We start from the raw sequence: 16,369 nt of genomic DNA, 5'->3' as shown, positions 1-16,369 counted from the left end.
AAGCTTTGCCATACAGTTGCGTGATCAGATCTAGCAAGGTAGTAGTGACATCCATGCTAAACACGTTTGAACTGTTGCCGAGTTTAGCTTATTGTACTTTGTGATGACCGTAGGTAAGGCATATGTATATGCAAAGGTAGTTCCAAAGCGTATGAATAAAGTCTTATTTCAAAAGTCTGAAACCAGATTTAGTTTGATTTTCTGGGGGCATGGCAAACAGGCTGATTTTTGACAAACAAAGCACATGTGAAAACTGTTTATGGAAATGATTTACTGAACTGTAATTACATTAGCAGAATATCTACGTTGGAAAAGCATTACTGTGTTTTTGCTTTTAGTTGGAAAGTTACAGAATTAAACCCAGAAACTTCAGAAATCAATTTATTTTGGGTCTTCCATAAGCAGAGTTTTTAGTATGTAATAGTTACAACACTAAACGCTATAAAGTAAAAATCGGGTATTAGATATATATTTATCTTGTTTGCATGCTTTCTGTGTATATGATTTCACACTTTATGTAGCAAATACAGTTTCTCTTTGAAGTGTACTGCATAATACCTGCCAGATGGGCTTTGTTTTACCATGGATGTTGATCTTGAATGAAGGAACTAGCATGGTGGTGTTTCTTTGTAAACACAAGAATTGGCTGTTTATACTGCTTGTGCGGAAGGTAACTGTATCTAGCAAATACATAATGCTTATCTGCAATAAAATTTCTAACAGCTTTTAATTCTTGCATCACTTGAATAGGTGCTGGCCATAATTTGCAGAGCTGTTCACTGTACAGCTAATCACTGTACGCAATGTTTCCACACTGTGGCTATCTGAAAGTTATCCAACTAGTGGGATCAAATCTGTTATTATGCCATTTGTTTAAAAAAATAGAGAAATTGCCAGTATTTGTTTTGATTACATCTTTTCCTAATAGTCTTGTCGAATTAGCATTGTAAAGGGACCTTCAGGTACTACCAGAGGTTGCGTAAGTGCTGATTCTTTCTTTCTTTCTTGTTTTGCTCCTCAGGGCTTTGCTTAGCATTTGGTAGTGCTTGCTATCTGGCACATGTGCCTGGAAATCAGGTAGTGTTACCAAAGGTCACTGGTAACAGGTAATATGATTACACAAAAGGAAGTTAAAGAAACGTCACAGAAGGACAAAAATGTAGCAGTTAACATGGAGATGGGATCTAGCCAGTAGTTACAATCTGGATATACTCCTGAGTGATGAAAGTTTTCTGAAATGCAGTAATGGGAAAGTCTGTGGGAAGTGAGCCTCAGCTAGTAAAGGGTTTTGTCTCCTATGTAAATTCAAAAAAAATCTATATAATGCTTTGAATATAGATAGAGAAGTAGCAGGTTCTGTGTAGCACAAATACAGGCATTATGAATGAAAAATGATGGTAAAAACTCATCAGTAAACTAATCTTTGGAATGAATTTTTCTGTATTGTGTATGTTATCTGACATCAGGCAGTGGAGTGTGAAAAATAAATCTGCTGCTTCAAATCTATTTGACAGTGATTAGAATTTTTCACTGGGAGAAGGAAAAATAGAAATCTGTAAAAGGATAAATAACCTAGATGCCTTTACAGTTTTGCTGTCCTCACTTTCAAAGAGTGGGGCTGTGCAAAAGCGTGATGGCTTAAAGATCACTGCTTTTGCTTTAGAATCAGTAGACCTGCATCCTGCCTGCAGCTTCCCTGTAGGACGGCTGTGCTGTAGTGATAGCCCAATGCATGAGCTGCCTAGATGTCTGTGGGGAAAAAAGGTCAGGAGACAAAGAGTCTGACAAGTTGTTAAAATGTGCAGTTTTATGCCAAGCCATGTGAAGAGACTGAGGAGCAGGACCTGTCTGTGATGGTGGAGAAGTAAAAAGTAGAAAGCAACTAACTGAGATCAAACTGACCAGGAAATAAGAGTTTGGTCCTGGGGAAGAGCAGAAAAGGGAGTAACATCATGTGAAAAGTATCAGAAAACTGAGTTTGTACAGCTCAGGAAACGGGTGTGATACTACAAGAAACAAATGAAAACCAAAGAAGTTTGTAGCTGTTAGGGAAAAAAAACACCACACACAAAGAAAAAAAAAGCTAACGCTTCCATAAGCATCAGAACAGGCTGCCCAGGGAGGTGGTGGCATCACCATCCCTGGAAGGATTTTAAAAATGTGTAGATGTTGTGCTTAGGGGCATGGTTTAGTGGTGGGCTTGGCAGTGCTGGGTTAACGGTTGGACTTGATGATCTAAAGTCCTTTCCAACCTAAGTGATTCTATGATTCTAAGCCTGTTAGTAGTAAAAGGAAGGCCATTGGAACTGGTCTGATTATCAGTGGGGAGAACCACTGATAGAGGGTATCAGGAATACTTTAAATGCCCTTTCCCTTCGTTTGTAAACTAATGATAGACTTAGAACTAAGGCTACAGTGAGTTAGAGTACATAAAGAAATGAAGTGTTTCCAGTTGCTTGGAAGTGATGAAATTTATGGCAGACTCCACTGGGGATGGGTTGGAGTGATATGGCCCACTGGCATTCTTTTGAGTGTGAAAACTAGAAAACAGAAAATAAAACAACTGATATTAAAAGGTGAGAAAGGAAAAACCGAGGAATTACAGATCTGAGTAATCTGCTAGAATGATGCTAGGCAAAATAACCAAAGCAGCTACTTCTGTGCATTTAGAACTTTGCAGGGGAGAAGTGCAGAGCCAACACGGGTCGTGTCAAAGGAGGGTAGTTCCCTGTCTGCAAAATGGGAGGGAAAATCATGTCCTATCAGTCAACCTTGTCCAGCCTCTGCTAGTGCCTCACAAGGCTTTCTCATGGTGGATGTGCTGTGGTGTAAATAAGTGGGAAGTATAAGATGAAAAGTGTCGTAGCTGCTCAGGAAGATGTGGACAGGGAGTAGCTGTCAGTCCTTACTGGCAGAATGATGAGAATGTTTTGAGTGAGAGTGCAAATCTGTGTTCTTTGGTGTTTGTATCAGTCTTTTGGCTAAAACCAACAGCCTTCGTTGAATCTTTTAGTGATACCAACTGGAGGAGAGTGCAAGGCGACCGGAAGACAAAATTCCAATATGGAATAGCGGTGACAAAATTCTGTAATTGAATACAAAATAAAGAAAAGGGAAAGGTTCTTTATTTTGGCAAGAACAGCTCTGTACACAAATATGGTTATGTGAGTGTCACGCTGCAAAAATGAATCTGGAATTGGTCACAGGGTAAACTAGATTAATGGTGTCACACTGTTGAAAAGCAGACAGATATACTGAGGCATATAAACAGTACTGCTTTCCATGAGGCATTTCTGATAGTTTTTGAATATTGAGTCCACATTGGGGTTCTCTGCCTTCGGAAGGAAGGTGAACCAGCTGTCAGAGGAGTGCACCAGGAATTGGTAGAGATCTTGAAAACAAGCCTTGAAAGGACTGAAGGCATTGGAGCTCCTAAGTCAAAGGGAGACTGGAATTATAAATGCAGAAATACCTAAATGACTGCTGCAGGGAAGAAAGTGATATGTTCTGTGTGCCTGTGATGGATCAGATAAGAAATAATGGGCTTAAATTTCAACAAAGAAGATTAAGGTTAGACATTAGAAAAACCTGCCAGTATGAAAGCTGTCTCAAGAACTGAGCGTGTTGGGGAACGTGCAGTCTGTTGCTGGAGGGGCTTCCTTGGTGGGTTGGATGAACATCACCTAGTGTGTACCAGGAGTAGTTCCTTAGATCAGGTGAGTGGTCTGTGTGACCTCTCAAATGTCCTTTTTTAGACTTCAGGTATCCTATAAGGATTTCAAATTTATGACAGGCATGCCCTGGCAAGGTTGCTGCAAGACCGGGCACATGGAAAAGAACAGACACTCTCTGCCAGCATGGGCTGGAGTGGAAGCTGTGCCCCCAGACCTTGGTGCAGGCTCTGACTTTTCTTGGCGTTCTGCATTGCCTTCATGTGTGCTCCTGTCTGGCTAAAACAGTTCTTTTGAATTGCTGCCCTCTGTAAGTACCTGCCTCTGTAAATTGAAGTTCATTACAGGAAATTTGTATTATTAATAAGAAAAATGAAAGGAATGTGGGAATGTATTCTATGTTCTCTTCCAGTTTTGACATACTGTTTTAACTAATGAAAATTTCAATCATTTATAGCTGTTATTGTGTTATAAACCACAACAATATTTGTTACTGCAAAATTGGCCCTCAAGTTTGGGTTCTGATTGCATTTGATCTAGTTTTCTGAATGGAAAGAAAACCAAACAGATTTGATTTTCATTTGTCTGTTGTTTTTAAAATGAGGTTGAGCCTGACCAGTATTCAGAGACTATTGCAAAGAAGCAGAGAATAAATGTCTTCAGAAGGAAACCGACTATTTTCAGGAGTACTTCAGTGGAACAGTTCTTGAGCCAAGAATAGCAGCAGCAATTGTGCTTTGGTAGTGAAGTGGCAGCAATTCTGAGAATGCAGCCAAACCTTTAAAGAGACATGGGTTGTGTGCGATCCAGTGCAGTGGGTGAAGCTGCTCAAATGAACACCTGACAAGAATTGAAACAGCAAATTTAAAACATGCTCCATTTACTGTGTAATTAATATGTATTTGGGGCAGATAGGAGGAGGAAGAAGAGGAGCAAGGAAGTGAGAAGGGGAAATAATTGTAAAGGAGTGTATTAGACATACAGGAGATTCGTATGCAGGCATTGATAAAAGTTCTCTACATGTCTTCTCACAATTTGTGATGATATTTAGGCCCTCAAAACATTAAGCTGTCGTCATCCTCCGCCCCTGCTTCTGTTCACATTCTTCTGTGTTCATGTGTCTGAAAGCACAGCAGTGCTGTGCAGCCTGCGGTGCCAAGATGGTCGGTCCCTGCTCTGCAGGAGGCAGGAAGCAGCGCCCTGCTCCGCGCCGCCTGGTTTAGGGCAGTTCTTCCCTGCGTTTATAAACAGCGCCTTGGATTAATACGCTCCCGTGTTTGCCACTTGGATCTCTTTTAGATAGAGGCAGGGAAGTCATTAAGGGCTTGGCAGTGTGCCAATATACATCTGGGACTTGGTCTGCTGCTCGCCCGACAAGACAGGCGGTGGGAGCTGTCAGTGGGGCAGGGAGGAGGATGCTGGGCAGGAGCTGTTGGGGCAGGGAGGATGAGGAGCAGGAGCTGCTGGTGATGGGGCAGGGAGGAGGATGAGGAGCAGGAGCTGCTGGTGATGGGGCAGGGAGGAGGATGAGGAGCAGGAGCTGCTGGTGATGGGGCAGGGAGGAGGATGAGGAGCAGGAGCTGCTGGTGATGGGGCAGGGAGGAGGATGAGGAGCAGGAGCTGCTGGTGATGGGGCAGGGAGGAGGATGAGGAGCAGGAGCTGCTGCTGGTGATGGGGCAGGGAGGAGGATGAGGAGCAGGAGCTGCTGTCAGTGGGGCAGGGAAGAGGATGAGGAGCAGGAGCCGCTGCTGTCGGTGGGGCAGGTGGGAGGATGAGGAGCAGGAGCCGCTGCTGTCGGTGGGGCAGGTGGGAGCATGAGGAGCAGGAGCTGCTGCTGTCTCTGGGGCAGGTGGGAGGATGAACCAGAGCTGCTGTCGGTGGGGCAGGGAGGAGGATGAGGAGCAGGAGCTGCTGGTGATGGGGCAGGGAGGAGGATGAGCCAGAGCTGCTGTTGTCGGTGGGGCAGTGAGAATGAAGAGCAGGAGCCGCTGCTGTCGGTGGGGCAGGGAGGAGGATGAGGAGCAGGAGCCGCTGCTGTCGGTGGGGCAGGGAGGAGGATGAGGAGCAGGAGCTGCTGTCGGTGGGGCAGGGAGGAGGATGAGGAGCAGGAGCTGCTGTCGGTGGGGCAGGGAGGAGGATGAGGAGCAGGAGCTGCTGTCGGTGGGGCAGGTGGGAGGATGAGGAGCAGGAGCCGCTGCTGTCGGTGGGGCAGTGAGAATGAAGAGCAGGAGCTGCTGCTGTCGGTGGGGCAGGGAGGAGGATGAGGAGCAGGAGCCGCTGCTGTCGGTGGGGCAGGGAGGAGGATGAGGAGCAGGAGCTGCTGTCGGTGGGGCAGGTGGGAGCATGAGGAGCAGGAGCCGCTGCTGTCGGTGGGGCAGGGAGGAGGATGAGGAGCAGGAGCCGCTGCTGTCGGTGGGGCAGGGAGGAGGATGAGGAGCAGGAGCCGCTGCTGTCAGTGGGGCAGGTGGGAGGATGAGGAGCAGGAGCCGCTGCTGTCGGTGGGGCAGGGAGGAGGATGAGGAGCAGGAGCCGCTGCTGTCGGTGGGGCAGGGAGGAGGATGAGGAGCAGGAGCCGCTGCTGTCGGTGGGGCAGGTGGGAGCATGAGGAGCAGGAGCCGCTGCTGTCGGTGGGGCAGGTGGGAGGATGAGGAGCAGGAGCCGCTGCTGTCGGTGGGGCAGGGAGGAGGATGAGGAGCAGGAGCTGCTGTCGGTGGGGCAGGGCGGTGGGCAGGGGCAGGCGCTCTGTCGCTGGGGCAGGCAGTCGGCAGCGCCCGCGTCTTGTCTTGGCTGACTTTCAAAAGCACGAGAAAAGCAGCTAGGGTGCTAATTGTAGCTGGGTCCTGAAGTGAAAATGTTTTGTGACAGTTGAAAGAATTTAAAGAGGAAGGAAGATCGGTTTAGTGTCAGCTGCAATTAGATAATCAAAGCTTAAAAATCCTACTCTGTTGATACCTTCACCTAGAGTTAAGGAGCGGCGAGGGGAAGGGGGAGGAGGGCTGTGCGTGGAAAGGGCATTTCCATAGCCAGTGCAGCCGAGGCCCGACCGAGCTCGCAGGTTGTCTGGGCGCACGCTTGCACAGAGAGATTTTCTTGGCAGCTCTACAGGATGAGGCTTACACTGTACACAGCCGACATATTGAAGCCGAGAGCCCTGGAGAACGTAGATGCAGGAGTAGAAACAGCTCTGCACACAATGTAGCGTCTCCTAGGATGGTTGGGCGGCTCCTTTCTTCAGGTATTTTATTACCCATCAGCCCTTTTTAGAGCCAAAAAAAAAGAGAAAGTAACCCTAACCCTGAGAAAATAGCATCTGCTTCTGTTAAATCAATTTATTACATAACATTTCAGAGAGAGAGCAGCAGCACAGCGTCCTAAGCTTTTGGCTGCATTTCAGGTTTGATAAAATGGCGTCTTCGCAGTGAGCTGCTTGCTAAAGATATGTTGCACTGAGCAGAAAAATGCAATTATTTCGTGTTTTGTACTGCTGCTTTTGTTTTGGAGAGAGGTAGCATTTAGTGGAATCTCTACTAATAATGAAAAATGTCATTTATTTTTGCTTGTTTTCTTAATGGATTTAAAAAGCTTTCAGCATCAGAGGGAAGGAGCTACATTTTAATGTCGTAGTGCAGAAAATTAAAACGGGTAACAGGTTTTCCCACTTGTGTGCTTAACTATGGTTTAGTTTTAAAATCAAGCTGTTTTATTCAGTGCTTCCACCTCTTTTCTGTCTTTCCACATTATGTATGCTATTCAAGATTTCAGCTTCCTCACATGTATGAGACTTGTTGTAAGTTAGCTTTCTAAGTGGCTTCAAATAGATGACAGTTTCCAAATTTGTCCTGTAGCTTATGCATAGAGCTGGATGTAGCAGGTAACCTGGAATATTAGCTCTACAATTCCCAGATTTTCTACTTCATTATATTTTGTTTTTCAGAATAGATGCTTGTGTCATCCTTCTTTTTTTTTTAAATGAAATTATGCTACATTTGATCTAGGACTTAAAAATATTTCTGGCAATTTGTATTTAATTTAGATTTAGAAAAATCCATATATAGTCTTTTAAAGATCTGCTTATATTGAACTGAAAACTGTTTCTTTTGGGGGGAGAATTTGCCCTGTTTTCTCAACTTCCTACTCAGAATCACTAACCTTTGTGTGACAAGTAAAATCCCCCGTAGGACTATCACTGGCCTTTGGGATTTTTCTCTATTCTGCATGTCAAAGCAAAGAACAACATCGCCTGTAATCTCCTTTGGGCAGGACAGGACGAGCCAATGAATCTGGTTGTTGTTTTGCTGGCTAACATGAACTGAAAAATAAAACTAGTAACAGGAGAAGGAGTCAGTATCAGAGCTGATTTAAAATTGGATCAGCAAACCACACTAATAATGTGGTTCTCATTAAAAGTTTATCTCGAGCTTTGCCATTTCGCCCCCTCTCCATACTTCAGTTCCTAGATCAGCTGAATGTTACATTGCAGGGTGAGGATGCATAATTTTACTGCGCAGCATTCAAACTAATTTCTGTAGTGGAAGTTATGAAGATACAGTTACTTTTAACTCAACTGAACAAAAAGGAAAAGAAAAATTTTTGTAAATTACATTTTCAGAGTAGGATCGGAGTTTTGGGTAAATTGCTTGTGCAGGCAAAGTATTTTGCTTTTCTAAGGAATGCATGCAACAGCTTCTCCCATTTCACTCTACTCATACTCTACATTTGTAATTATGTAAACATTAAACTTCTTTTGCAACTCATTATTCGTATTCATTGTCAAACGCAGCAAAAAGTGTTTTCTATTTTTAGTAAGCACTAAATTGAAGTTGGTCAAGTATGTTGAGTCCAGTATGTAGCAACACCAGCAGTCTCCTCCCACCCCATGAAGAATATTATTTAAATTAAGAATATTATTTAAAACCAGAACAAAATAAACCCCTCGTGCCTATTGGTAATACTGATCAAAGCTGTGCATTTTTCAGATGGCATGTATGATTGCAATTTGCCAGAAGTTGTATGCTTGTTTAAAACAAATTTGAGCTGTTACCCTTAGCTTAATTTTTCCTTTCTGATTGCTGAAGAAATGTTATTAATCAAGGACACCATATTTTATGAAAGAGGCATAATTAAGATTTTTCAAACACAAAGTGTTAATTTAAAAATCAATTTCACTTTGCACTGTACCAGCACTAGGATTTGCTAACACAAAATACCTGTGGTTCCTGTTCCTCATGCTTTGTTTAAAATCTTTGCTCAGTTCACAGAGGAAGTATAGAACTGCTTCTGGTAGACTGCAGTGCTTTTATTTCTGATCTTTGCATAAATAAAGAGGAACTAGTTCTTAAGAATTTTTTTGATGTGTTTCCCATTTCACTCTTAAAAGATTTGAAAATATAAGAAAATACTGGCAATTTCTATGAAGAGTTGGTTTCCTAGAAAGTTGGAGGAAATCTGTGTGTTCAGAAAAAAAACCAAACAAACCAAATGAATTCTCTAGGTTTAATCATATGAAATATTTTGCTTTCATTATTTTTCCGAAATGTTTAAAGTTCTTATGGATAAAGTAGGACTGTGCTACTAGTTATTTAATATATAGGAGTGAACTCCTTTTAGTCTAGAGAAAATGGAAAACTGTCTTGGATATTTGCTTCTAGAGACAAGAATATAAAAATTTACTGTCTTCAGGATCAGTTCTCTACTGAAACTGTTAAGTTTGTCCAGCAGCAAAATTACAGTTTTTGCAGTTTTCTGTTCACTTTGTGAATATTTTTTTTTTTTCATTCTTTGTCTGTCCTGTTTCTTACAAGCTTGAGTATTAGAACCAATTGCTCAGTAAATATTTGGACACTATGAAGTTATTGCATGTTTCAGGTTTGCTGTTTTTTGTTTGTTGTTTTGTTTGGGGGTGGGGGTTGGGGGTTTTAGGGGGTTGGGGGAAGGGTTTGAATCTGTATGACTTGGGGAAGGTCCCAGCGTGGTCTGACTGACTCCAGAGCAGGGCAGGCGCAGCACACGTTTGCTGCTGCTCAGGAGACAACTGGGTTATTTTATGTCACCTACGTGGAATTACTGTAATCCCTATCAAAGTAACCACTGAACCTCGATTAAGAGGAACTAGGCTGATGGTACACAAAAAGAAGGTAACTATGGAGCTGCAAAGTCTTGACAAGCAGAGGTTTGAGCTGCATGTGCACTCCTTCCAAGCCAAACATACTTGGTGTGATACTGTCTGGAGTAGATGTGCTTATCCAAGCTGAGGCACTTGGCTATTTTCTGCTGTCAGTGGATGTCAGTGGACATCTCTTGGGTTTTATAGTAACTCCCCTTTGTAATTTTTTTTCCCCCTTCTTGTTTCTATGACTGCTCTTCAAAATCCTGGTATGTTATTTAATGAACCATTTTGCTTCTTACTCTCAGGAATCTTTCTAAACCGTTTTGTCATCTTCCTCTTCCATTCCCACCCCTTCCCTTTACTTGCTGTCTCTGAAGTGCTCTCAGACCCGAGCATTGCTCTAACCACCACCTTTGGGGGAGAGGAGAAAGGAAAGGAGGTGATTAAACAAGCAGCTCCCTTTCATCTCGTCTGGTTGCTCTTGGTGCCATTTTTGTGTGTGTTGAGACCGTCTTGCACTGTGCTCTCGATCCTTATTCGCAAACCTGCCCTGCGCAGACATTCTTGTTTGCCTTGGGCAGGGCAGTGCCATCGTTCTCCCAGGCACTCGCTTAGGTTTCGGCTTTGACAAGACCTTTTTATTGGAACAATGTATTTCAAGGCACTTTTAAACCTTTCTGTCATGTCTGAAATGCAGTGCCGAATTTCACCACCCACAGTGTTGAAAAAAAATCTCATATAACTCCTCTTATCTGACTCCTTGGTTGCCTCAACTTCTTATCTTCTGGCCTGGACTGCCACTGCTTTTTTTAACTTTGTTCATTCCTACTCTGCTAAGAATGCTGCTTGGCTCATTTTTCTGACCCTGTTGACCCTTTTTAAGTCATTTCACAGCCTTTCTTTGCCTTCCATGTCTTATCAGGAATTCTGGTCTCAATTTAACACCTGCGTAGCAAACCTAGATTATCAGGTAAATTTTCAACCTTCTTCCTTAGCTCTGCAATGTAACCAGTTGGATTTCCCAGAAATAACATGATGCTTGCTTCCTCTCCAGCTGTTGCATATAGGGGAGAGCATCCAAGTCAATCCGAGTGGCTCCTTTCACATTCTTTTTTGGATTTGGCATGCGCATCAATTATTTAGCTCTTTCTGTGAAATGCTGGGCTTTTCCTGGCATCATGAGAAGACAGGTGATGAGCTTGTTTTCCCTTCCTTTCTCTAACATTCATACTTTTGCTTCAATTGATTTAAATTTAAATTTAAAAAAAAAAAAGGCAATCTGCCCTGGTTTAATGTGCTCTTTCTTCATCTTGATAAATCTCCTAGAGGCAACTGAGTAATCGCCCCGTTTCTTGAAAAGCCACAGGTGAATTGTGTGAATAAGAAGACTTTGTCAAAGAGAGAGAGCTTTTTTTTTCATTCTTGGAACAATTTTTTTGCAGTATTGGAACACCTCTAATTGGAGGCAGTTAGAGGAGCCAATCACATCAAAATATTTGTGATTTAAATTAATGCATATCAGGCATCCAGTGTTGACAGTTTATTTGGGAGATGCGTTGCATCCATCTTCCCTAAAAAATACTCTTCTTATTCAAATCGTAAAAAAACCAAACAAAAAAATTTACGTTACAGGAGATTTACAGCAAGTAAAAATTATTGACATCCAAATTTTGTAACTGAGGTGGGTGCAGTTTTCTCCCTTATTTAGACAACCAGTTTAGGAGGAGCTGTGCTGCAGATCATCTCTAGTATGTATCCCTAGGATCAGACTGAGTTACGTGCTATAAAATTCCCATCAAAATAAAGTAAAAGAAATCTTGTAGAGAGCAATTGGGATGGAAAGTACATGCAAAAACTTAGATGAAGTTTGAGTTCTTGGCATGAGAAGTGGTGTGTCTTCCAGTTTAACTTCGTACCCTAGCAAACAATTAGATGCTCAAGAGCTTTTGTTTAGTTTTTTGGGGTTAGTGTCTATGTTTGAGTGCTCTGAAAAGGCTGTCTTCTGAGAATCTGTACAATGTAGCATTGATTTTCATTGGTTTGGGGGGGAAATTGGTCTGTGTGTACAAGTGCAAAAGAATTTTTAAGCTGCATGTAAATCCTTTAAGAAAGAAGTTTCCTGACAAAACTGTTATTTAGAAATGCCTAAGTTCTCTGCTAAGATGTGAGTTACATCAGTGGTGTTTAAATGTATAATTGACACTGAATAATAAAGGTGACTGTCAGTATTTTTTTCTTTATTTACAGGAAGGGTTGAGAACATAAATGTGGTGTGAATTTAGTGTACCGAGTGTGATACACGTGTGTGTAATATCTGATGGCAGGCAGACCTTTTGCATTTCTTATTGGGTGCTCTTTGTGTTTCTCTGGAGAATGAGAATTGAGTCAAAAAAAATGGCAAGAGTCTGCTAGAGATTTTCTGCAGTTTTTCCATATTTGCTGTTTAGATTTTTACATAGATTAGTGTTATTTGCTATCCTTATTTATTGCCTGCTTATTATTTTTACTGGTATACTAAGAGATGCAAAACACTTTTGTTGCTCTGTTCTAAAACTGAATTGTTCCATTATTTTAATTGAGAGTTTTTCCAGATTAAAGAAAAAAAAAACCAACAAAAAACCCCAACTAAACGAAACTAAATATGAGCATCGTGCTTTATTGTAGCAAGGAAAATTGCGGTATTATGTTAGAGAATGTACTCTAAATTTTAGCATAATGCGGTGTAGTAACTAGCGAGGTAAAATAGTACTTAATGGAGGGCTTTTGCTGTGCTTGAACAGTGGACTCATTTTTAACCTTGTTGGATCCTTTCAGATCTCAGCCACAGTGGATTGGGAGACCATTATGAGAATTCCCACTGGGGACAGCAGCCCGCTTTCCGGAGTGAAGGCAACTGCAGCTGGGATAAAGTGATAATAGACAGGACTGACAAGGAAGCGTGGCCTTCCATTACCGGAGCTGAGACTGAGTCTGCCTCAGAATGTACTACAGACACTGACTCTGCCTCCAACTGTGGCTCAGAGAACAGTAGCATGGCTACAGGGAGTGCCCAAGGCAACTTCACTGGACATACAAAGAAAACTAATGGCAATAATGGCGCCAACGGAGCACTCGTCCAAAGCACTTCTAACCAGAGTGCCCTTGGAGCTGGTGGAGCAAACGGTAACGGCAACTCGGCCAGGGTGTGGGGTGTGGCGGCGGGCTCCAGCTCTGGCCTAGCTCACTGCTCTGCCAGTGGTGGGGATGGAAAGATGGACAACATGATGGGAGATGGTAGAAGTCAGAACTGCTGGGGTGCTTCCAACTCGAATGCTGGCATTAATCTTAACCTTAACCCTAATGCCAATCCAGCTGCCTGGCCTGTACTTGGACATGAAGGAACTGTGGGAGCAGGCAACCCTTCCAGTATTTGCAGTCCAGTCAGTGCCATAGGTCAGAACATGGGCAACCAGAATGGGAACCCAACAGGCACCTTAGGTGCCTGGGGAAACTTGCTGCCGCAAGAGAGCACAGAACCACAAACGTCCACTTCTCAGAATGTGTCTTTCAGCGTACAACCTCAGAACCTTAACACTGATGGACCAAATAACACTAACCCCATGAACTCTTCACCAAACCCTATCAATGCAATGCAGACAAATGGACTGCCAAACTGGGGGATGGCTGTTGGTATGGGGGCCATCATCCCGCCCCACCTGCAAGGCCTTCCTGGTGCTAACGGAACATCAGTTTCTCAAGTCAGCGGGGGCAGTGGTGAAGGAATGGGCAGTTCAGTGTGGGGGATGTCCCCAGGTAATCCTGCCACAGGAAACAGCAATTCTGGGTTCAGTCAGGGGAATGGAGACACTGTGAACTCAGCATTAAGTGCTAAACAAAACGGATCCAGCAGTGCTGTGCAAAAGGAAGGAAACGGAGGAAGCGCGTGGGATTCGGGGCCTCCGTCTGGTCCTGGGGTACTGGCGTGGGGCAGGGGCGGTGGCAACAGCGGTGTCGGTAGTATGCATTCTGGAGCTTGGGGCCACCCCAACCGTAACACCAGTAACGGTGTGAACGGGGAATGGGGTAAGCCCCCAAACCAGCATTCCAATAGTGACATCAATGGGAAAGGATCAACAGGGTGGGAGAGCTCTAGCGTTACCAGTCCAAATCCTGCCATGCAGCAGGGCAACGAACAAATAAACTCTTGGGCCAAAGCTGCAGCATCTGGCACCACGGCTAGCGAAGGAAGTAACGACAGCGGTGGGAGTCAAAATGAAGGCAGTACTGGGAGGGAGGGGGCTGGAGAGGGCAGGAGGAGAGACAAAGTGATGATAGACCAAGGGCAAGTTCAGTTGCCAAGAAATGACCTTGACCCCAGGGTCCTGTCCAATACGGGGTGGGGACAGACTCCTGTAAAGCAAAACACTGCCTGGGAATTTGAAGAGTCCCCAAGGTCTGAACGAAAGAATGACAATGGAACAGAGGCCTGGGGCTGTGCAGCTACTCAATCTTCAAACTCAGGGGGGAAGAACGATGGGTCCATCATGAACAGTACAAATACCTCTTCAGTATCTGGGTGGGTCAACTCTCCACCGGCAGCTGTTCCAACAAATACAGGTTGGGGAGACGGTAACAACAAAGCACCAAATGGCCCAGGGGGATGGGGAGAGTCAGCAAGCTCTACTACTGTTAATAATGCTGCTGCTGCCAAAAGCGGCCACGCTTGGAGTGGGACCGCAAATCAGGAGGACAAATCACCTACCTGGGGTGAACCTCAGAAACCCAAATCTCAAAACTGGGGAGATGGACAGAAATCAAATCCAAGCTGGACTTCAGGAGGTGGAGATTGGACAGATTCATCATCTGTTCCTGGACACTTGGGTGATGGGAAGAAGAATGGATCTGGATGGGATTCTGACAATAGATCGGGGACTGGTTGGAATGATTCCACAAGGTCTGGGACCAGTGGGTGGGGAAATGGCACAAACAGCAAGGCTAATACAGGTACAAGTTGGGGGGAATCTTTAAAGCCAGGCCCCCAACAAAATTGGGCTAATAAACCCCAGGACAACAATGTGAGTAACTGGGGAGGAGCTGCTTCTGTAAAACAGACGGGGTCAGGGTGGGTTGGTGGGCCAGTGCCAGCCAAACAAAAAGAGAACTGTGAGGCAACTGGCTGGGAAGAGCCATCTCCACCGTCCATTCGCCGCAAGATGGAAATCGATGATGGTACCTCAGCTTGGGGCGACCCAAATTACAACAACAACAAGACTGTAAACATGTGGGATAGAAATAATCCTATCATTCAGAGCAGTACCACAACCAACACCACCACCACTAGCACCATTATCAACACAAATATGGTTGAACCTCAGCCATCGCACCAGTCAAGTGCCCAGCCGAACCGGTCCCCGCTGCTTGGTCCAGGTATGAAAATAGTTTTACAAGCTACTTTATACCACCAGTACCAATTACCAAATGCTGTCTGGCCTGATCGGTGTGTAGTTACGCGTTGAAGGTAGAAATTCTGTGTTTATGTCATAGAACAAGTTTATTTGTTTACTCTGAAGCAGTGTTAACTTTTCGTCTTGAGGATGGAATCTGTGGAACCCGACACACAAATTTCCATAGTTAGGCGAATGTAAGAAAGGCTTGCAACAGTATCGGGTCGATATTGACCCGCGTTTATTTTGTCAGCTCTTCCACAGCTACTTTGCACCTTCTCTTAATTCAACCATTTGAGAGTTTGGGGTCTTTTTGCTAACCTTTTTTCTCTGGTCTTCTGTTACCATCGCTCAGTCTTTGTTCTTGGTTGGACAGTTTGCATCTGTTTCTTTTCTGCAAACCATATCTCTTGGCCACAGATGTTTTTAACGGTTGCGTGAATCCGGGCTGTTGCTGTTTCCATGTCTTCTGTTTGTTGTCTTTTATGTTTTTCTTCCATACTTCAGGTCTCAAGCACAGGTAGTATCCTGGACTTTTATGTGATTCTCATAAAGTGAGATTGGTTGAAGATGTTAATATTCAGGGTGGCTGGGAAAAGTTAGAATAACTTCAGCTGTGTTCCAAAGACAAGTTTTTGGGCATCTAGGAATTTTTCTAATCACAGACAAGGTACTGTTGTAGACATGCAGCAAAGAATAAAAATGAGGAAAAAAATAAGAAAAATGCTTAGTGAGGAGGTATTTAAACAAAAGATACTAGCAGCCCTGCCCTATGTCATGACCACAGACTTCTCAAAATCTAATCTTGCAGTGCTCTTTGAAATTCTTCATCTGATTTTTGTCTCCAAGTTTTTGTTTCGTCTTGGTCGTGGCTAAATATTGACTTTTTAACCATGTTTTTCTCCAAGTGGGATTTGTGCTGCTTCTCTTATTTCCATCTTTTTTTTCTTTGATGTTTTGAAATAATTCAAACTTACTGTAATGTCTGTGTAAAAATAGTCTCATGTTCCTACTCTGGCCAAATATTTTAACAGTTGAAAGCATCTATATTAATAAAATAACATGTGCTCCAGAAGGAGAAATCTTTAAATAGGTTTGTACTTGGTCTCTCCGATATAAGTGATCTATAATTCATTTACCTTAAGCTTACTCATCTGTATTTTAAAAC

At 43.6% G+C, this 16,369-nt stretch overlaps 1 protein-coding gene across 1 annotated transcript in view; it reads left to right on the top strand.

The window, feature by feature from the left end:
- TNRC6C (trinucleotide repeat containing adaptor 6C) overlaps positions 1-16,369 on the top strand; it is a 109,177-nt gene that overhangs the window by 56,382 nt on the left and 36,426 nt on the right. The window contains 1 exon segment of the mRNA XM_040579594.1: positions 12,593-15,184. Within this exon segment, the coding sequence (XP_040435528.1) occupies positions 12,593-15,184 (2,592 nt within the window).

This window comes from Falco naumanni, chromosome 1 (genome assembly GCF_017639655.2).
Source record: "Falco naumanni isolate bFalNau1 chromosome 1, bFalNau1.pat, whole genome shotgun sequence".
NCBI lineage: Eukaryota > Metazoa > Chordata > Aves > Falconiformes > Falconidae > Falco > Falco naumanni.
This window is presented reverse-complemented; position numbering and strand designations above follow the sequence as displayed.